Below are 23,926 nucleotides of genomic sequence, written 5' to 3'. Positions count from 1 at the left end.
AATCTTGCTGGTGCCCTTTACCTGTCCTGTAGATCTGAGCTTCCTCTTCTGGGCTGGGCTGCCAGCTGGGCACGAGGCCGGTCTCTGGGGCTAGCTGGTACTGCGTCAGCAGGCGGTGCAGCTGCACTGGTTTGAGCGCAGGGTACTCAGCACACAAGGACTTCCAGCTCATCTGTTGAAACCGAGAAAGAGCCTGCTTCTGAGCTCTCATTCATCTGCTTTTAGCTTTATTTTTCTGTTTTACTGAGCCTTACACAAACTTATATGGACATCATTTATTATAAGCACGTTATACTGTATAAAGAAAGAATTCCACATTGCAGGAAATTAACAACATTATATAGAAATTCCTACTAATATTAACAATTCCACAGTATTGTACCTTCAGTGACCAAGTAGTCAGAACTGCAGTTTAAAGACTCATAAAGACAGCAGCTCTTACAACACAATCTCCCAGGTTAACATCCTAGAGAATCTTTTTTTTAGGATATTCTGGTCCAGATGGATGACTGTCACCTGCTGATTCACCAACCACTTACAGCCACAACCGGGTTTTCCTTGGAGGTTTTCTATCCCTGTACTAACCCGGACCAGCCTTAGTTAGCAGCTGAGATTTGTTGATAACAAAACATAATGCTGCTATTTGTAAAAATTAAAATTGAAAACATTTTATACAGAAACTCCTTTTGGCATCTGATGGATTTTGTCCACAGATAATGAAGGTATGCAAAAGAAGTTAAACATACTATTTATCCCTTAACATAATATTTACGCAATGCATATCCTTATGTGCAGAAAGTAGGCCATGAGAGATTGGATGAAGCAGTCAATACAGGACTGATAAAAAGCTGAAGATCAGGTGAGCAGGTGAAATAAGCGTTCATAATCATAAAAAAACAACCAGTGTTTAAACTAAAAATTAATTTATTGGCGGCTTTGACTCAAATGTTGTAGTAAGCAATTCTTTATTATGTAAAACAACACCAAAGGACACATGTGTGATACTACTATACAATGAGATATTACTTTGTTTCCTTCCTAATGTGCCTGTCAGGCAGAAAGTTATTATTAAATGGGAAGTGGGATGATTTCCTGAGGCCAGATATTTATACCTAGTATTAATATACAAAACTAAACTGTAGAGTGGCATGTGGAATATTACCCAAGCGACCATTTAATATCCAAATGACACCCAGTTATTGTCTGCTGAAGCATAAACCTTAATTGTTCTGCCAATGTCTGTGTGTAATTTGTAACTCGGTTCATAAAAAAATCCTGTTTTTTCTCTACAGTTGTGCTACAGGATATTACTTTGTGGTTTTTATATTTTTTCAAGATGGAAAAGGTAACTATTTAGCATTTATATATGTAATTTTTGAATTAAAGTGATAAATGTTAAGTTGAAAACATTAAAAGAACAATGTTTGCTAAAGTTCACATTATTTCTGCAGTATGATGTATCTATAAGAACAATGTATAAACCTATAAATATAACAATTTTAAAATGATAGCTATTAAAAATAATAACAAAATACTAAAAATTTGTCTACAGCTCACAGGGTCTGCAGTATATATTTCACTAATAAGGGTCGTGATTGGATTTGCTTTCACAGTATTTTATTAGCTAGTTAGCAGTGGCAGAACCTAAACTAAAGATGAACATGGACTTCCCAGCCACTTTGCTGAATTCTTTATTCTGTGGATATGATGTGTGTGGCATTTTGCCTAGTGCACTTCAACAGGATAAAACAAAGAGCTGCCTGGCTATTGAAGGATAGACCCTGCGGTAAAGGTGCTCGCCCGTGCACAGGTTGAGCATCCTGTGATCCAGGTGTTGCAGGTTCGAGCCTGGGTCATGTCTGCAGCTGATGGCCATTGGATTCCCTTTGTGCTGCTGAGGGTAGGGCAGGGATAGTTGGCCACAGAGCCACTGTGGCTGACCAGGCACTTGCAATTTCGCAGTGCTGCTGGTGAGAGATGTGGTTCCTCTCCAATCTTCGCCTGTACGGCTATGTGCTGCTTGTGATGTGCTAAAAGATGAGTGGTTCAAAGGTGGGCAGGTCGGAATAGAACGCATTTTGGGTGGGTCATAAATGTGTAGGAGGTATATGACATTTTTCCATGTCAGAAATTAAAGTTATAATTGTGCATTTATTCTTGACAGGTTACACTTTAATAATGTGCACCCATTTTAGTCAATAAAATTGATAAAACTGAATATCTACAGAGGTAAAGACACAAACAAAAGACATATTTATGGGGACCAAACACATGGAGAGCTTTACTAAGCAACTGGAAGAAGAATTATTCCTCCTGAGAATCTCTGGCTGCAGTAAAGGAACACATGGTGATGGAATGCAGAATAGAAAGTAGCAGGAGGCATTTAATAAACCTACAAAATTAATTCATTTCTCTATTTGTTGACTATACTGCCAAAAGTCTGCAAAGAGAATAAAATGTTGATAGGTAATATTATATCCTGCTTTTCACGTAACTAATTGCATCTTCTGTGCAAAATTAATATTATCATAGGCTTTCACATTGAGGAGATTTTTAATGTCCTTTCAGAACATTGTCTTTGTGACAATATAATGAAAATTACAAATACAAGAACCATAAAAATCCATGTGTCTGTTATAAATGCTAAAATATCCTTAAGGACCCAAATATTATAATTCTGGTATTGAAATCAATATTATTGATCACAATGACAAGCCCCTCCATCACAATGATTCATGGCAAACATATTGCGTAGTTACAATGACTCACTGCTTACATACAGCAGTGTCATGACAACAGTACATATAGCTTTAACTCAGTCCTGACTGGCTAATAAGTGTACACATAACTTTAATTACTTAACATGTGGATCAAATTTTAATGTCATAAGATGATTATGCCAAATGACATTCTATAGAGGTAGTCTGCACTTCATTTATACTCCTTTATGTGAGGTCATTGGTTTCAAAGCCATGAATGTGAAAAATACACAACTGGTGATTCAAGATAATGAGAGTTAAAGGAAGAATAAAATAAACTGCTCCGTGAATTTACCTGTTCTTCTCAAATTCTGTAAAAAAAAAATTGTGGTATGGTGTGTGGTGAACTTTCATAAGGGTTTAAGAAAAAAATCTGGGCATGTCAACCATACTGTACCTGCACAAGCTGTTCGGTAGGTGTGGCCAGCAAGCTCACAGCACTGGAGAATTTGCTGAAGAACTTCTCAGCTAGGTGACCGAGTCCTGCCTTCCCTGCCCAGTCCAATACCATCCGTAAACTGGCCTGGATCCGCACCCCATGGGCCCAGCAGAGCCACCCACGGGCAGGGCCTGTACAGGGAGAAACATCATCGTTAGGACTGGAGTGATCCTCAGTACTGATGAAAGCTGTGTGAATATCTTTCACATGTGTATTATGAAGAGAAATTTGGCTATCACACTGTTTAGCATTTTTTCCCATATCCCCGTTCTAAAAAACTAATTTATGAGCATGAATTGATCTGTTTTTTATTACATATTTCAGTCTGTAGAGGGATTGTCTAGACATCTTCAGTACAGTAATCAATCCTATGTTTAATAGTTTATAACCTGAGGTCAGATTGTTGAATTAGAACCATCCAAACGGGAAGTATTAATTATTATCAGCAGTTGCAGCATCTAATATAACTGTGGAGAGGAAATTATATAATTCTTTTTTTCTATATTTCTAGGCCAGCTATAATACAGTGAGAATAAATGTCATCCTAGAGAACATTTTAGCCATTAACTTAAGGACTGAGTACAGAATAGAGTAGACTACTTTGGTGAACTTTTATTATGCTGGGGAATGTGATGCCTACAGAGATTTCGAGTAGCCTATGCTGGGGCATTGTTCATAAAGGAATAATAGACAAGGAAAATGTTCATACCTACAAGAATCACCATTTGGAAAGTCTAAAATGAAGCCTTGAATTAATATTTCACACTATGAGATGAAGCACAAATGCCACAATCTGTCTGCAGGTATTCACAGTGTGTAATATAATAAATACATTATTATAGTACATGCATATATTAATAAAATATTAAAATATATATTGTTTGAAACTACTGTATGTAATATGCCTGTTAAGATGAAGGAAAAAACTAACAAACTGGGTGGTTTCAGGCTTAAGTGTGAACTATAATTTGTACATTTATTTTTCACTATTATCTCCGAATAAGGTCACAATTCTGTTTAGGTAATATGTATTTTACTTTATTTAACTCTTTATTACACACTTAGATTTATGCCATCAAAACACTTACTTTTAACGTGGGAGAAATGATTCACAAATCAAGTTGGTTTCCTCACATTGGGTCACTATATTTGAGCGATTGATTACTCAGTTATTACAGAGTTACTGAAATTGATTAATCCTAAGTCAAACGAACTTTAAGCAACTAAATGATTCTAACGGGGTTCTTCTAATGACCAATTCTGATCTACTGTCCAATTATATATCAAATATGAATCAAAACCAGTTTAAGAACAAATGTATGATTTGTAAAAAAGATTACTGAAAAAATTGTTTTCCACTGTAAATGGCACAGAATAATAAATCATTGACCCTAGAGACACAATAGTTTTGCAATGTACAGTATTTGATCAGAGATGGACATGAATATGTAGTCTTCCTTAAGTTCTACAAGGCCTTTTGAAAGTGCAGGAATAAAAACTGTTTTCCTGCAGGTGTTATAAGGCATAATTCTCTCCAGAAATCCCACACTGCAGCATACTTTTGCAGAGCATTCGTGGGAAAGAGAGAGAATGTGATGCAGGAATATAAATATTGTAGACATTATTACTCCCTTGGGAAAATGTATTTACAAAATAAGAACATGCAGTACAGCATCTGAAATCACAGAACTCTCTTATACTGGAACTGCAGTGCACTGCTGGGCTTCTGCTTTTCAAGACTTTCTATGCATCAAAAATAGAGATTTAGATTTGAATTCCATTGTAACTGTGCTTTTACCTCATTTATATTGTATATAATTATATCTATATATAATTACAACTCCTACAACACTTCAAAAAGGGGAGACAGGATGTAACCAGCCTAAAACAAGTACTGTAGATATTCTCAACTATAATACATCTCATAATTCCTTGCATTAATTTTCTTTTAGAAGTGGCTTTCTGAATATTTAACTGGGACAATGTTCCTGTAACAATTTGTTTTTAATATATTCTTTATTCTTTGGTTGCAATTATATTTTTTTCAAGCAAACAATAATTTTTTTTTTATTTTTACTTTTATAGCTTAAGAATTGAAATTCACCTGAATCACTTCATACAGGGCACTTTAAGACCTGCTCTTAATGAAATGCTATCACAACTTAAAAGGATTTTAATAAATATTAGAAGTGGTGACAGTGACCAAATAAAAGAAATGTAAAGGCTTTCAACATTCAATCCAAGGTGTAAATACATGGCTTTATGTAACAGTTCAAACATATTCTGTCTCTAACTTAATTAAAATTTCTTTTACATTAACTAATTAAGTGTAAATTAATCTACCGAGTTGCAAGTTGTTACACTATATTATTTAAGTACAATAATATGTTTAGTGTTTTTTATCAGATAATACTTCAAAGACCATCCACAATAATAGGATTACAGAATGTCTAGTACTGTAATCTCCATCTCCTTTAATGACAGGAAAGTCAATTGTGTACTGTTTGAAATAATAGCTAAATCTGAAAAAAAAAAACTAAACATACTCAACCCAACCAAACCATGTTTGTATATATATATTTATAAATAGTATTATGTTAATTATGTTTAACCTTTGATTACCCAACATGATAAAATTATTTTTTAAATTAATAAAGAGGTCCAGATCTCAAACCTGTTTAAAAATATATTTTGATATTTATTTTTGGGAAAGACAGAAGCATTCATATTCTCAATTCTGTGATTCTGGGAATGTTGGTTTTTTTGGTCTAAAATTCTACTTCAACCAAGAAGAAAAAAATAATAGACTGAAAATCAAAATGTTTAGAGCTTGAATTTTCAATGTTTAGAATAAAACATTTTATTACATAGTGCATATAATACATAATATTAATGCAGGAGAGTGTGCACACTCTCAGATCCTATCCTATTGCACTATTCCCCAAACCTGTGTTGTTAGGTACTGACCACTGAGTGGAATTACATAGTAACAGCTAAATCCAAATTTGGAAAAGGAATACAAATGTCAAATTACTTAATTTCAGGCTCCTTACTCAAAAGTCTTCAAACAGTCAACTGTAGCACAAAGAGTTACAAGCAAAGTTTGTAATAAAACCATGAGTTTAAGGTTGTAAAAAAGGATTGTAAAAAAGGAATTACAATCTGTAAGGTTCTATACTGTCTATTATAACAAAATGTTATCTGTTATTTGGTTACTGCCGGTTCCAAAAGAAAAATAAGACTCACAAAACAGTTTGTTTGACTTGGTCTGACAGCTGCGCTATGAACATAGCGTGGTTATGACTATTTGACAGGTCAGCTGTAACCACATTGTGGTTCTGGAAAATGCGTGATGTAGGAGCCTGAAGCGGATGTCGGCTTAAGTGTTAAAACATTCTTTTGCTGGTAGGAGAAATGAGGAGACAGTTGTGTAAATTGAATAAAGCAGAGGGTAGGGAGGAGGCAAGAGAAAGGCTTCAAGTTTCCATTTTGTCTCCTGTAATGTATCATTAGCCATCTCTTCAGTGCTCCTGTGCCCTGGTTGCCATGGCTGCTGCAGTCATTTATATAGATAGTGTGGCAGGAAGCCCGTTCGGACACATCAGCCCACAAGCACTGGGGCACAGCCCTTTTCATAATGAAGCTCACTGCTGAGCAGGAGCAAGGTGTTTCCCTTTGAAATGTTTCGCACTCCTAGGGGGAGGTGAACGTGCACATGTAACTACACCCCAGGAAAAAGCAACAGATCTCAAGCAAGGTCAAGTCAAGTCACACGATTGACCTTACCAAATTCTAACGGAAAAACAGTTCGGCACTTCTAAATTAGATTTTGTTTGATATTTTATTATCTTTGTGTTCTTTCTAAAAATACTTAGAAATTAAATTGGCAGTGATTCACAATGATTTTTTTAAACCAATAATTTTTGTTGCTGGAAATAATATTGTTGTCTGCCTTGTGACTAAGTTTTGGGCTGCAATTCCACAATAGTCAACGAGTAACTGTAGACAGACACAATCACAAAACTGTTCGCCTTCTCATGAAGACAACACAAATAGATAACCTTAAGCAGGAACACTGAGCTACAGTGTACATGGATCTTATCCATGTAGGAGATGATTCCTGTCTTTTTTTTAATGAAGATGCATTGCTCCAGTGACTGGGCCCAGAATGGTTGTTGCAGGTTATCATGTTATGTGCACTGCAATGGGAGCATGTTATGGTCTGTTGACAGAGACTGATCGCCTATCACTGATATCCAGCTACTTTAAGAAACAAACAAACAGTGTGGGGATTTGGGTAAAAGCCCTAGTACAGGATAAAAACAATGGAGCAGACATAAAGGTGGAAAAAAACAAAAACACTGTGCTTTAGATTAAAACCCAGCAAGCAACCTTTGGCTGACAAAAGGAAAAGTGAATATTTACTGTAACATAAAAAATAAAGAAAAATGTTAATATACACATAATTATAATTATATTGTATTACTAGAGAAAGAGTTTATTTCAGATTTTGATTATAAAAAATATTTTAGACATTTCAAACTGAAAAGAACATAGTAAATGTTACAGTATAATATTTATTTCAATGTAATCTCGATGGCTGACCTAGAATTCATTTTATTTACAAATAGTTTCATTTGCCATTACACTTCAAAGCGGTGTTGCAAAAAAATAAAAATGGTTGCAAACTTCCCAAAGCCGTATGAGCTTGTCCTTCTTCATACCAGAGTGAGAAAACAAAATTGCAGTCCCCACCCCTACCCTTTCTCCCTCCCCCCCATCACGAGGAGACAACGCAACTGAGCCACCAAAGTGTGACTCTGAACCACAGCCAGCGACTGAGTTGAAGAGCTACTACTACCTGCTATATATTTACAGTATTTCTCAGTTCAGTTTCCATTTTATTATTAACAAATTAATATAGTTAGTAACGTTCAGAGATGTTATTATACTTCGGTTATTTTTAGCTATCACCCCTCCTCCACTTTTTAGCAGTTTTCAGTCTCAGGGGGTCCCAGCCTTGTCTCATTTTTTCATTATTGTTTCAGTGGTCTTTTTAATACCATTTCTATATTCTATATTATATATATGACTTCGTTTTAAGGCTTGTTGTAAACCGGTAGCACTGGTCTTTACTCCTGCCATAGACAGTATTCCCATTTGCTAACACATTCATGTTCATTCATGATATTAATATATTATTAATATAATTGTAATATTTGACATGTTGTGATATATAATAAAATAAAAAGAAAGTGGTACTACTACCAGCTATATAACTATATAATATTTAGATCCATAAATTAATATCATTAATGACATTTAGAAACTATTGTTACTTCCAGCTACCAAAATATCTTTATTTACATAATTCTATATTATTATTCCAGATTAAGTGCATTTAAAAATACAGAGTAGAATTACATTAAATTAAGCAATGATTTCACCAACATTTAACACACCACAAGGGCCACCTTTTGATCGTCTTTGGCCAGTGAGTCACACATCATACTACAGTCCCGCACATACGGTAATAAGAATTAATGAGTGTTCTGAGTGACTGTATCTGTACGATAATGCATGTGTATGTATAATCTAAAAATACAGTAACTGTAGGAGATATGATATAGTAAGCATAGAGAAAAATAGCTAAATTCCCCACTGTTATTGCGTGATAAAAATATGATTAGGAACCACTTAAACAGGTAGGAATTTAATGACTTGGATTTTTCACCACCTTGACTGACTGGTGAAGTCAGTCAAAGAAGTCAAAGAACTTTTCTTTGGAAGTACACCACCTATTCTTAGTTAAAATATATTTGATATAAAGAAACCTCTCATTTATGACAATCTTAACAAAAATAATCAAAATATACAACAAGGCACATACATTCATACATTACATACTTTAACTCAAATGATGAATTAGTATTTCAGTCTTCCCCCAAGATGTCAAAATGCCAAAGCACTTTATTAAAAACAGTAGTTAGTTACACATACAGTACAGTGACCTCTAGATTTATGCATGAAAATGAAGCAGGAACAAAAAACATCAGAAACCAGAATTATTTACAGATTGGGAAATGTGTTATGCTGGAAAAAAAGCAAAAGCAGTGCTGTAATCTTAGAAGTATTGCACTGGGCAAACTTTCTCAGAAAGTTAAAGTTTAGAAATTCATGAAGGTGACATCAAGCGAACGCATATTGGAGATCTTTCACTTCTGCCTTTGACTTTACAGTTGCTTCCCAAACCACTTGTCTCACAGCACATAGTGGTGAGTTACACTTACACTGAGACTTATACAGAGTCTTATACAGTTACTGCTGTAGGGATGCTAATATACTAGTACCTTAATTGGTTTTAATTATGAAACTTACAGTGGAAGGGGATGCATTATGTTTTAGTATTTTAACCCAATTTGTGGAGGTCAATAACAATTTGAATGTAGTCTTCAAAGAGCTGTCTGACATTAACAATGGTGTTACATGCATCTTCCATATCACACCTCCTTTTATACCCCAGGAAAACAAGATATTGAGAAAATAAGACGTTTTACAAATGAGAGGAGGGCATTCATCCCATAAAGCATGGTAGTAGGTAACTGATTAGAGTATCTCATCCAGCCTTTTCTTGAAAGAAGCCATCTTCCAAAATTCAGACATGTCCACTGTTCTTGTTTTATAATGTACTTCCACATGGTTTTTTTGTATTTCAATTTTGATTATGAAAAAATCCAATGGATTTTTGCTGTCCATACCGTTAAAGATTTTGAATACGTGGATAGGGACCCATTGTAGTATTTCCTGTTCAAGACTATAAATCCTTTCAGCCTGGGGATGTATCTGCTTGCTCTTCTGGATAGGCAGTAATATATTTTTGTAACATGATCAAATTGTACAGTACATAATATTGTAAATGTGGTTTTACAGTGTAATCTTAATATTATCATACACTTTTAACTATATATGTGTAACATGGTCTCTGCTAATTAGTTGTGTGAGATACAAGGCAACTTTTCCCCTCACTACCTGAAACCTGAATATTTACTAACAAATCCAGAATCTATATAATTGATACTGTATGCATCAGAAAGAGCAGTGTTCCTAATGCAGATCGCCGTGGTACTCCACTAATTATATCACTATTTTCTCTTACACAATTCTCAATCTAAAAGCATTGCCCTTTCAAGGAACAGAATGTTATTGTACATTAGTTTTTATTTGATTTTATTTAATGGAATACTTAGATATAATATAAATGTGACTCTTGTGTTTTCTCTAATTCAATTATTTATGACAAATATAACTTAAAACTATTGCAACAACAGAGGAACAATTTTAAAATTGTTTAAAGCAAGACACATTATCCAGTCCATAACACATTCTGTTATATGATGTTTTTGGCTTCTGTTTCATCAAGGTTATGAATAAATCTGTAGGGCAATGTACATTTTGGAAGTATTTTACCTTATCTTGATGCTAGGTCTGAGATGACCAACACAATTTACTGCACCTGCATATTAAGGAATGCTATTTGTCTCAAAATACTAAATAATTACAAGCTCTAGTGGAACACAGCAAAATATTTTCTGTAACTAATCCTACTATAAACAGAAAACTCTGTAACTAATCCTACTGAAACATTTTATGAAAAATGTCATTGAATTCACATCCCCAGACAATAGTGTATGGTGCTGAATTATTCATTCTTAGCTATAAAACCTCTAAAAATGACTGAGATTCTTCTACATTTTTATGGCTAAGTATGTGAATTATGAATAAGCATTTAATTAAATTATAACTAGGCAGTATTTTCACAGACATATTGTTGCTTAAACAACTAAAATAGAGATTGCGTGCTATTCCAACAGATTAATTGTTTTCTAGATTTGCAATTGTTGGTTAATACTATTGCTTTATTAAAAACACCAGTGCCACTACAGCATTATGAACACTGCTTGCCCCTCACCAAAGACCCACCTACAAAGATCTTCCACTCATTGCCTTGTCAAATTAGCTATTATAAATGTTGACTACTAAAATCACTATCTTCACTGGGTGCTTTTTTACGCTCTGTAATTTATACAATACAGTTAGCATTTGCTGCAGGAGATTTTTTAAAATGAAGCCTACAGTAAGTTGTAATGAGGAAGATTTGCTGGATGGATGACATTTAAAAAAAAAATCTAAGCTATAAAAATCTTTATATTGTGCAATATGATTTAATGTTTGTTTAATGTCACAGGTGAGGGATAAAAAAGGAATTACCAATCCAATATTTTATGCAGATGTCTGCAATCAGATCCTTGCAACTTTAAAAGAATTAGTTAAAATGTTGGCTTATGAAGATCCATCCCATTAAGACTTCAATCTGTCAATGGCTCATTTCCTTCGTGACTCAAAGTCTAGCTATTTTGTTATGTGGAGAGTCATGAAAATTTAGGAGATGCCTTCGTTTTGCTGTTATTTTATACTTGTTTCTTTTGTCCAACATAACATTTAAATGCAACAACAGTACGGTATTTCATTTTATTGAAACTATTGCTTTTTGCAGGTTTTATTATTGGCACAGAGTGTTTTATGTTACTATACCATCAATGCAATATACTGGTTAATAGCTTCATTCTGATTTCACTGAACATCTCACTGGACAAAGAACTACTTGGAATAATTGCCAAGACTCAAAAGCCATTATGCTATGCCCTTTTAAACACAATGTTCTAATTAAAAGATCAGAATAATCTTTCTCCCTGATTTCTGTACTAGAGATTTGTGTATTGTTGTTGCATCTGAGAGACGTTAATATATATAGATACTGGTTTACGTATCTATAGGTTTTTGTTGTATAATATCTAAACTGTCTTAGAAAATTGGCTAAGTCTTATTTAACACCATTTAATAGCAAAACACACACAGCACAAAAGCATGCAAGAACACAACATTTTATAATGAAATAATTAAACTTAATAACGAAACTTATATAAACTTATATAAATCATTATATTATATATACTGTATTTGTCATTATTCAGATGCATTACATATATTTGTCACTTTCTGTGAAATTTCCATGCAATTTCCAGGTTTTTTGTCTTGAACATAGAGGATTATTTGTTATTATTTGTTCTGCAATAAGGATTTTAGAAACACACAGTATCAAATGTTTATTAGAGATTAAATTTAGAGATTTAGAGAAACAACACAACAAACCAGAAACTACAACAGTTACATTTCAATACCACTAGCTCTGTTGTTTTGAATACTTCTTTCAATATAGTCTATCCCTAGTTTATTATTAACTCTCCCACTTTAAATTAATGCACTGTAAAAAATGTTGGTAAAAACCTTCTATTTGTTTGATTAAGTTTTCTTACTACTGAACGAGGTATTTCTATTCTGAGGTGGCAACAGTGATTACTGGAAAGGTAGAAGTGTCATATAAACATGCAGCTCTTCAACACTATCTAGCTCATATTTGACTCTGTCATAAAGAACTGCCCCAGGTGATTAAAGCCAGTGCAAAGGTTTACTTTTACATTGTTTCCTACTTAAAGATTTTCTGGTAAAGAAAAATCAAAATGTTGTTGAAATCATTATGTAGGACTTATCTGGAATCCAATATACAGTACCTGCAGAACAAATTAATTGGATTTGGAGGTATAAAGAGCTTGGGGAAATGATGGTAGTTATTACAAGAAGACACTTTTAGTCAAGGCTTAAAAAAGCAGGCATTACATTACAGAATTGCAAAGTAGGACTTTAGTGTACAATGTGTAAATGATCTCTGGTATTTGTATTTGATAATAACAAACTTGTGTCTTTTCAAAGGAAGTAGGACCCTTTTGGGAAAACAAGCTGAAACCTCACCTTTGTCTAAGAGTTGGTTGAAGAGAGAGACATTGGAGAAGAAGAACAGGTATGCAAACATCTGGGACTGGATCTCAGGGTGGACCTCGTACTGCTGGAGCAGGTCCTGGGTTGTCTGAAGGATCTGGAGCAGTTTACGAATCGACTCGGGGAGCATTCCCGAGCCTCGCCAGCAGGGGTCACTACTGTCTGCCGCGAAAGGGTTGCAATCCAAGAGGCCAGGCAGAGAAACATACAAAGACTGGAATGGAAAGGCCAAAAACATACTAGACTTAATCACAGCATTCTTGGTATCTGATTATTATTTTTTTAACCTAACATTTTTTTGCAATTATAACATCAAATTACACATACAAGGCTTTTCCCCGCCCCCTCCTGGGCTACTTTGACCACATCTCCGTTATGCTAATTCCAGCATACAGGCCGCTGCTAAAACGTACCAAACCGGTTCTGAAACAGATCAGAGTATGGCCAGATGGAGCCATCTCAGCATTACAGGACTGTTTTGAGCACACAGACTGGAATATGTTCAGGCAGGCTGCTACCTATGAGCATCTCATCAACTTAGAGGAGTATGCAGCATCTGTAACTGGCTTCATCAGTAAGTGCATAGATGACATCACTGTCTCTAAATCCACCATCACACGGGCCAACCAGAAGTCATGGCTGACTGCAGAGGTATATGCACTGCTAAGACCCCGTGATGCTGCATTTAGATCAGCCTGTCCCGTGCCATCAGGGAGGAAAACCGCACCTATGCACGGAAAATCCATGGCCACTTCTGAACATGCGGCGAATGTGGCAGGGCATCCAATCCTTTTCTGATTACAGGACTACCCCACATGCCAGTGACAGTGATGCCTCCCTCCCGGATATGCTGAACAACTTCTATGCACGATATAAAGCAATGAATGTTGTGCCTGTGAGGAAAACCACACTTTCTCCCAATGATCAGGTGTTTTGCCTGTCCCCAGATGATGTAAGGAGGACACTAGCCAAAGTTAATCCATGTAAGGCTACTGCACCCGATAATATACTTGGTCGTGTGCTCAAGGAATGTGCAGAACAGCTAGCTGATGTCCTCACAGATATATTGTACTGTATATTAATGGCTCCTTGTGCCAGGTGGTCATCCCCGTATGCTTCAAAACCACCACTATTATACGAGTGCCAAAGAAGTCAGTGTCCTGTCTCAATGATTACCACCCCGTGGCACTCACACCAATTATCATGAAGTACTTCGAGAGGCTAGTCATGAGCCACATTAAGTCCAGACTCCCTAACCCTTTAGACCCCCTTCAGTTTGCATACCACCCCAACTGGTCTACTGATAATGCTGTATCTCTTGCCCTTCACCTGGCCCTGTCCCACCTGGATAAGAAAGATTATTATGTAATAATGCTTTTCATTGATTTCAGTTCAGCATTTAATACAATCATCCCCCAGAAGCTAACAAAAAAATTGATCTTGCTGGACCTTAACACCTCCCTCTGTAACTGGATTCTGGACTTTCTGACCGAGAGACCTCAGATAGTCCGGATTGGAAATAACATCTCCAGCACCATCACAATGAGCACCGGAACCCCCCAGGGCTATCACAAACGCTGCATACACAGGGCCTCCAGTATAGTAGATGACCCCTCCCATAAACTTTTTGTCCTCCTACCATCTGGAAAAAGATGCTCCACCAGACTCTGTAACAGCTTTTTCCCACAGGCTGTCAGGCTCCTCAACACCCTGGAATCTACTTGCTCCCACTCCAATTCCAGAAACAGGATTTAATTTCCCCAGTGTTTTGTGGATATTGTATTATGTATTTGCCTTAGGAATTTGCACTATCTGCACTTTGGACTATGCGGATCCTGTCTACAATGTCTATGTCAATGTCCTGTCTGTCCTGTCTGTATTTGCACTGTGGCCCATGGGGAATGATATTTCGTTCCACTGTATACTTGTATATGGCTGGAATGACAAATAAACGTGAACTTGAACTTGAAAAACATTCTGTAGTAGTGTAAAGTGCACACTGTAAAGGAGTTTGGAACAAAAAGAATCTGATCTGTGTTGGGTGGTTAATAAAGAAGGCCTGTTACAGTACTTCCATCTTACTAATTTGTTTCCCCTTGTTTTGGTTTTTAAAACTTGATTAATAAGTTATACAGCGACCAAGATGGAGCCCCAATATACCTCCCTCCCGGATATGCTGAACAACTTCTGGAATGACTCCAATATACCACTTGCTTGATGCTGTAGAAAATTCTAAACCAGCCTGAAAAGGAACCATTTTCAAATGTGCATCTTTCCAATACTCCATGGGATCTCCAACTGGTGATGTTATTGACATGAATCCAGTTGATAATAGTGTGGAGGTCTAGTGGCTTAGCATATACAGTAAGATGGTTACGAATGGGAAAGCTGGGTCTACAGCTTGTTGGAAGTTACTAAAGATCTCATGCAGCTGCAGTATGAATAAACAATGAACTTTCATGTTGTGGTCACCTAGCACTGAATCTAGCTCTATCCAAACTGTTATTCCTGTAATATTAGTGCTTGAACTATTGAAACCCATGGTCATTTTGACTTCTGGATCATGCATGTACGGTATGCTATTGGTCTTCCATATACAAGTTGGAGCAAGTAATTCTATGTGGGCCAAAGGCAGAGATCACCAGTTCCCAGACGTAGTACTCTCATTAGAACCTCTCCAACAGTTTAGCCATTACAGCCATTCTTTCTAATTTATATCAATTATCTAGATTTTTGCATTGTTAGTAAACTAGTCATATTTTCAGATCAAATTGATGCACCTGATCAGTATTCAGAATTTCAGGAATGCCATGTTCAAACTCTCATAGATTTCTGGTCTGCCAGAATATACAGGTTAACATTGTTAGCGAAATAGTTTTCCACAGTTAGCACATTATCTTGAAATGTGGTAATTCTGTAATGTCTGCTGCTAATGATATTTTACCTCTTCTTTAGTACTTCCCCTCATACTAAAAAGGAAATGGTTTGTCAACAGCTACAGACTTTTTAAATAGCCTCTTCAAGCCCAGTGCTTCCCTGTATTTACTTACTACCTGCATATAACATTCTGCTCTCAATTTTTGAATATATATTTTTTTTGCTTCTGCAGTGTTTGTTAATCCCTCTGTTTTGGTATTCTTTGAAAATGTGACTAGTCTACCAACTATGTAAAAATCTAGATCATTGATATAAGTTAGAAAGAATAATATAATAATAAGAAGAATAAAATTCCACTCCATTGTTATAGTCTACCTACTATAACTACTGTATTTTAACCTTGAAATATGTTATATCTTGAAGACAAAATTTAAAATAAATATTATCTATAAGATACAAGGTATTAAACCAACACCTGTAAGCTTTTAAACAATAAAATATTTTAAAATGAACATTTTCAAACTGTTAAGACTTAAAAAAAAGAGTTAAAATTTCACATTTCCACAGTAGTTCTTAATCCAAATGAACTCCTCATGAAGGCTATCACTTTTTCCCAATACCTTCTTTTTTTGGCTTAGAACAGGTACTATATGTACAGAAGGTTATTTTAATAATTTACTGACAACATAACTAAGGATTTTTCTCAGGAGGCTGGGTGCCCTGGCAAACAACAGACACACGCCCATAACACAGATAAGGTTTCAGCCTAAGAGCATGCATAAAATTTATATTAGGAGAGCTGTACAGCACCAATTATAGCTTCTCCAACAGAACAGATGGGGCATAAGTCACATTGTCTCCCTTCCCAGTGGAGATACTTAAAAGTCACTGGGCTCAGGTTAATCCTGTTAACCTATTAAGTTTCTTTATATTGCGTGTAAAATTCAAATGAACTTTTTAGACATAGACATAATACCAATTTCTACAACTTAGATTTCATAATCTAACTATTATTATTAATGTCAATCCTTGTTTTCCAAAGTAAAAAACAATTTAAAAAAAGGGTGTAAGTCTTCCTCTACTTATTAAAGCTGAATTGCAAATCTGAAGAAGTGGAGAGAAGGTAGGTGATAATGACACACTTCAGGCTACATAATACATCTCAGAAATCAAGTGTGTGAGGAAATTGTGCATTAGAAAGCAGCTTTTCTTTGTGTTGCAAGTGTTTGAAAGGATCTTTGGAGAAAGACTCATAATATACCTTAGTTATCTGGGGGGTTAGTCATAACATTTATGTTAAACAAATCAGATTCTTGCATCTATTCACAAATGTTGTGATAGTGTGTTGCCAAGTGGAATGTACTAAATAAGTCTAAAGTTATGAGATAACATTTTGTTTATAATTTTTATTGGTTTCTATGATTACTTAATTAATTTCAAAGGATTTTGGTCAATTATCCCTGACTACGAAGTCAGTTAATAAGCACCAGTAGCTATAAGGTACTGCTAACCATAGGTAGTTCATAAACCCATTTTTGTGACTGCATGAACAACTATTACCTTGCATTTAGTTGTTGCATGTTACATCTTCCCATTCAACCCCACATAACAGTACAAAATGACTTGTTTAGTTTGAAGAAATTGCAACATACAGCATGCTTTCACTGAAGACTGTAGCAACGATACGGGCTTTGTATTTCACAATTCATTTCACAATACTTAAAGAGAAAGGCATACATACTCCTTTTCTCCTAAACTAAGAGTTCCCAAGGCCAAGTTATCTGTTGACTTAATTAACTGTCATACAATTTATCTATGACCAAAAAAAGCACATGTACATTGTCAATACACTGGCAGCTAGCCTAGAATCCAAAAGGCTAGGGGCACCGGTTGTCAAGTTGTGAAACAATGGCCTTGAACAGAATGCCAGTCTGAAGGACCCAGTCTTTACTCACATAATTAATAATCATTGCTTACATTTACATAGCACTTTTCTGGACACTCCACTCAAAGCACTTTACAGGTAATGGGGACTCCACTCCACCACCACCAATGTGCAGCCCCACCTGGATGATGCAACGGCAGCGATATTGCGTCAGAATGCTCACCACACATCAGCTATCAGTGGGGAGGAGAGCAGGGTAATGAAGCCAATTCACAGATGGGGATTATTAGGAGGCCATGATTGGTAAAGGCCAATAGGAAATTTAGCCAGGATGCTGGGGTTACACCCCTACTCTTTTCGAGAAACACCCCGGGATTTTTAATAACCACAGAGAGTCAGGACCTCAGTTTTATGTCTCATCCGAAGGATGGCACCTTTTTACAGTATAGTGTTCCCGTCACTATAATGGGGCATTAGGGCCCACATAGGCTGCAGGGTGAGTGCCCCCTGCTGGCCACACTAACACCTCTTCCAGCAGCAACCTTAGCTTTTCCCAGGTCTCCCATCCAGGTCCTGACCAGGCTCACACCTGCCTAGCTTCACTGGGTTGCCAGTTGTGAGTTGCAGGGTGATATTAACACAATATTATTAAGTGTCCTTGTTGACAAGCTGAAAAAGAGAAATACTGGCACCATTTTATTATTATTACTTTATGGATCAACTGTATATACAGTAGTGAACATACTGTATTGTATATAAGACCAGATTTCGTAGAAACAGTAACAGCCTTGAAAATGACTCTAAACAAGGTTTGCATTGGAACTCCATGGCTTGTTTGTGCCCACGACCTTTTGAAATTTTCTTTTTGAAACCTATGTCTTGAATAGAACTCAGATGTCCCCTGCAGTTGCTTTTCCCATGCTAAGGCAGTCCATTTTCAGGTCAAGGGGATTTAACTCTTGGCAGGTGGTCAGAGGAACTGGAGTTCACATTCTGCCACAGTCTCATCCACACTAAACCCCTCGGTCCAGACAACCTTCCAGCCTGGTGGTCGACAGTGGATTGTCTGCAACTTCCAAAGATGGAGCTGCTAATATCTTTCACACCAGGTGGCAGGAACACATAAGACGGCTGATTAGGAAGGCTTTTTGGTGTCAGAGTGTGCCAGCACCTGACTCTGTGTACCAGCAGGCTAATAACCATCTGCTGCCATTGGGGAATATAGAGAGGAAATAACTCTAATAAATGTTTGGTACATGGAGTAAATAAGACTTGTTTAGTGTGAGGTTCACCTCATGCCTTGTTAAACCCATTTGGGAGGTAACAAAAACAATTAAACTCATAGCATATCTAGCTGCTATGAAAAATATAAAGATTTTTACAAGAAATATAAAGGATGTAGAAGGTATTCAAAATACAGTATTCTCTATGCTACTTCCATATTAAGCAGAATAATATTCAGTAATATTTAATATAAAAGTGTGTAAAACAGAGTATTTTGTTCTATAGAGAAAAGAAGCAACTTTTGTCTATTTTGCAATTCTGTTTTCAGAATAACATTAGAAATGTGCTGCTAAAAAGATTCTCGTTTGTCCATATACTGTATCAGCAAGGCATGCTTTTATTGGTGGTATCAAGGGTAAGCAGCACTGGCAATATTCCAGTGTTCTTAGACTTGCAGTTCCTTACAGCACTGTACTGTATAACCCCAGTATGCACAGCAGGAATAGTGAGCAATATATCATTTATCAATGTGCCGTACAATGCTTCACCACTTATAATTTACCATGAGACCTACTGGGAGATAAAGACCACACATTTTATCCACTGTAAATATTAGACTTGGTATGATGTAATAGTATGTGGTGGTCATGTCTTCACATCCCAATTTACACCACTGACACAGCTAGTTCATTAAATATTTGGGTGTATTCTGAAAAACTTCCATTTCCATTTTCAAGCCCTCATCAGATATTTAGCAATTGGCTGTCTTATTTTACCAGGGCACTGTAGAAATTCAACACCTTATAATGGATCCTTTTTCAGAACAGGTTCATAAAACCTTACTTTTTTAAAGATCAGGGAATATCCTGTGTCACCTCATTAATATAAACTGGTTTATTAGAAGATAATGAAATAATTCTATCATTTGTGTTTAAAATAAAAACAATAGAAAAGGATAAAAATAATACCCATCATTAACATAAGATTGAGTATGAATGGTTGTAATAATGAGCTCATCACTCTTTAAGAACCAACCTTTATATGACTGTCTTAGACTTTGATTAACCATATAATGAAAATATCAGAATGCTGAGAGAGAGCTTCATATGCTTTAAAACTAACTTGCTTTCTTTACCTTGGTTATATAATAGATGCACTGCTGGAATGTGTACATTATCACCTCTTCCAGGATTGTCATGGCTTCCTCATTGGCTGATATTGTAGTGGAAAGCAGAGATTCCTTGGAGCCTAAAAATAAACAAAAAACTTTTAAATCAGATCATGGATATTTTGCAGGCCACCACAATACTAAACCACCTTTCAACAGAAGATGACATTTAGAAGCAGTCAACCTGGACAGAATTTAATGAAAACATAAATTTTGCTTCTGGAAAGGTATCTTTTAAAGCCACCCAGAGCCTTCTGACATAAGCATAAGCTGCACAATTTCCCAATCAAGTCTATTTCAGCTTACTACTGAAGGCACATAAAAAAGAACAAAAAATGGCAATATGGAAAGTTTGATGCCATATAAAATTATGCCCCAGGCAGGACAAAATGTAATAATTTCAGTACTGAGGGTTTCATACATGCTTCCATAACTTTCTTTTCTTCCCCAAATCAACCCTTGGTCCATAATTTATCAAGCTGAGTGACTGGCTTCAACAACATTCAAGAGTTTCTGGGCTATTTCAGAGACTGCCACCATCAATTCATCAAGCCATTCCTTTGTTCAGTTTTACAATGTAGCTGAAAGGGAAAAGAGATTCAGACATTTCTTGTGGTTTCTCAGAAACACAGGTTTGCTTTTTCAAGCAACAGTTCAGGTCTTTAATTATCTCTTCCATAGATCCTGCATGTACAGGGCATTCTACTGTATGAACTCATACATGCAAACTCTGGAAGTTTCAATCCAGTATGTCCTGGGAGGAATACACTGCAAGTTTTAAAAATAGTCACCCTGAGCAATATGAAATTAAATGGAAAAAAGGAACAATAAATTGGTTATTGAAAATACATTTTTTTAAATTATAAATGTAAGGTCTGGATGATTTGGTTTCAAGATTTGCACAGTGGATTGTGTAACAGTTTACCTGTCCGTAGAAGAGTTTTGGAAGCAGATAGCAAAGATAGCAAAGAAATGGTTTGGAAAGATTCAGAAAATTATTTCCGAAATAAGAGACAGAAAAAAAACTGAATAGTATTAATTAAAAGATAAATACAAATATTACAGTATAAAGGCTAAAAGGGCTATCCAAGTGCAAAAAATGCAATCCAAATAGCTGGAAATATGTAAATATATAATAAAACTAGTGGAAAAAAGAATGTGAAGTAACTAAGGCTCAGGTCAGTTTGTCTATTCTCCCATGTGAAATAGGAAATTCCTTCAAACAGTTGGAGGAAATCACTTCAGGATCACCACACCAATGTTTCCAGAGGCTGGGCTATGCAGTCCTCTGTTCTACAGTGCTTTATGCTCTTCAGTATTTGTAAGACCTCGTGTTATTATTTTCAAAGCAATATTTGATGTCAAATCAAAAAAATATCTTTTTGGAAAGCACCATCCTAAAGTAACAGTTACATGGAAAAACTAACTTCTAAATGTGTCAAAAAAGCTGTGCCGTGGAGCTTTGCCATCTAGTTTCTATAGTGAAGGAAGAACCACAACACTCACATGGACTTAATCAAATATTTTAAACATAGAAATCAAACAGACAAAATATGAACCAAAATACAGAAAACCATGTTAAGTTTTCAACAAACAATGTGACACACTGTCAAAATACAAAAAAAGCCAACGTTTGATTTGGGCATGTTTATACATGGTAAGATATGATCTCCCTGATCTTTAACACAATCCTGGCAGTGCTGAGCCATACACCTGCCTCTGGACAGACTGCTGTGGGATGCTTTGCCAATCTTCCTGTAAAGCTGCAGCCAGTTGGCTATTGGTGATGGTTCTCTCCAGTTAATGGCCATTGGCAAGCTATTCCCATAGATGTTCTATCAGATCCAGGTCAGGAAAAAATGCTGACCACAACCAGGTCTCGGAACTGTTTTCTTGATGTTTTGCCATTTTAATTTTAGTCTTATTCTGAAAAATCAATACTTCTTAAAAGTGTGTTGTGTTCAAGGTCTTTGTCACTGTATTGCTGAGCAGTAAGCTTGCCCTCAATCTCAACAAACAAACCTGAGCAACAATTGGTATAGTGGTCACCACATTGTCGCCATCAGGTCCGTCAAGGATAAAGCAACATGCATTGGTCAATAACAAACTCCACCTCTCTCTGTGGCCACCTCATGTGTTCTTTGGCTGACAGATGACAAGTCTGAGTCACTTTCAGGTTGACCCCTGAACTGCCTCTAGACGTTTTTATGCAGATAATAAGCTACAGTCATTCTTGTGATGCTCAGGATGCGTCATCTTTTGCATGCTCTAACCACTGCATTCTGGAAATGATTGTAGATGTGGATGGATCAGATGAGTGTGATATCCCTGAACTGGATCGGTGATGCTATACTGTACCTTTTAGGATGTGGCCTGTCCCTAAAAGAACCAGTTGATTGGTTTCTCTGGACTGGTCTGCTGAATTTTGAAGTCGAAAATTATTATTATTATTATTATTATTATTATTTCAGGTGACATCTCTAATCAGGATGGGGCATTGTTATTGTTATAGATTTTTCACTTCTACATGCTAAATAAAATCGTGTCTTTTCAAATTTTTTAAGATTTTAACTAAACAAACTGTATTTTTTATCCCAAAGAACAATACTACCATACTACAATACTCAAACAATCAACATCTATCTGTTCATTCTAAAATGTAGATAACATATTATATGTGCCCAATGAGTTACTGATGCACTAGACTTTTCATTGATCATCAATATTTACACAAATGGGACACACAATTGCTAACTGGCTTCTTCCGTTCCTCTCTAGTTGAAAACTGGGAAGCTAAGAGGCTTACTGTGATAAGGTCAATAATTCAAAGTGACTTCTTGTGTGAACATGCCACCCTCTCTCACAAAATAGTAAAGTACAACAGCACTCCCACTATCCCGAGCATCCCCTCCTGTTGCTACTCAAGTGCCACAGTAGAAGCATAAGACAGCAATGACAGAGGCACTGTGCAGCGAGGAATTGACTGCTTCTGCTACAGCACTCCAAGCCTCGGCTGCCACCTCTCCACTGGCAACATACATCCAAGTAGTAGAAAGCGATGGCAGGGAATGCATCATTAACATTTTTTAGCTGCAATGAGACAAATCAAACATGTATGTGTTTTTGCTGCTGCAAGAGATCATTATTCAGGTTAAGAACAGATTAACTGTAAAGAGATTCTCCAATTCTTAGGTATCAGACTTATCCCACATTGAGATATGTACAAAAACCTGCATAATGGTCACAGTCTAGCAACCAGTGCATCTCCAATATATTTCTCTGGGACCCTCCAGGCTAAGGGGTTATGCTGCTGTAATAGACAGCACCAGACAGTATGGTAGCAATGCGGCATAAGCCAGATAAAGCAAAGGAATTGTGTCATGTTTTCAATAAGCACTTCAAACAGCACAGTCTTTTTTCCAGTTGAAAAGAAATAACTGGATAGCATTCATTCAAGACCGTACTTTTCTAAAAAATGTGCAGCAAGTTGCACAGTGTTGAAAATACTCAAATCAAATGACTCATGTGTATATCAATATGAACAATTTCAATTCAGTTAGGTTATGGAGCTTCCTAAATATTGCTATCAATCCACTGAAGCAAGAATTCAAATCCATTCATTAAAATTCATTCAAATTCGTTCTTGCTTAAGGTGGTAGTGTGTCTACCGAATAGAATGG

General features: G+C 36.2%; 1 protein-coding gene across 1 annotated transcript in view; it reads right to left on the bottom strand.

Annotated features, from left to right (window-relative positions):
- Positions 1 to 23,926, bottom strand: part of radil (Ras association and DIL domains) — a 63,432-nt gene that overhangs the window by 7,757 nt on the left and 31,749 nt on the right. Inside the window, exons 8-11 of the mRNA XM_088936646.1 lie at positions 20,214 to 20,326; positions 13,066 to 13,306; positions 3,157 to 3,329; positions 22 to 172 (exon numbers count right to left, since the gene is read on the bottom strand). Of these exons, the coding sequence (XP_088792772.1) occupies positions 22 to 172; positions 3,157 to 3,329; positions 13,066 to 13,306; positions 20,214 to 20,326 (678 nt within the window). The remainder of the gene's footprint in view (positions 1 to 21; positions 173 to 3,156; positions 3,330 to 13,065; positions 13,307 to 20,213; positions 20,327 to 23,926) is intronic.

Source organism: Atractosteus spatula, chromosome 18 (assembly GCF_055471065.1).
Source record: "Atractosteus spatula isolate fAtrSpa1 chromosome 18, fAtrSpa1.hap1, whole genome shotgun sequence".
Lineage (NCBI taxonomy): Eukaryota > Metazoa > Chordata > Actinopteri > Semionotiformes > Lepisosteidae > Atractosteus > Atractosteus spatula.
The sequence above is the reverse complement of the archived record's forward strand: the minus strand, read 5'-3'. Positions and strand labels throughout refer to the sequence as shown.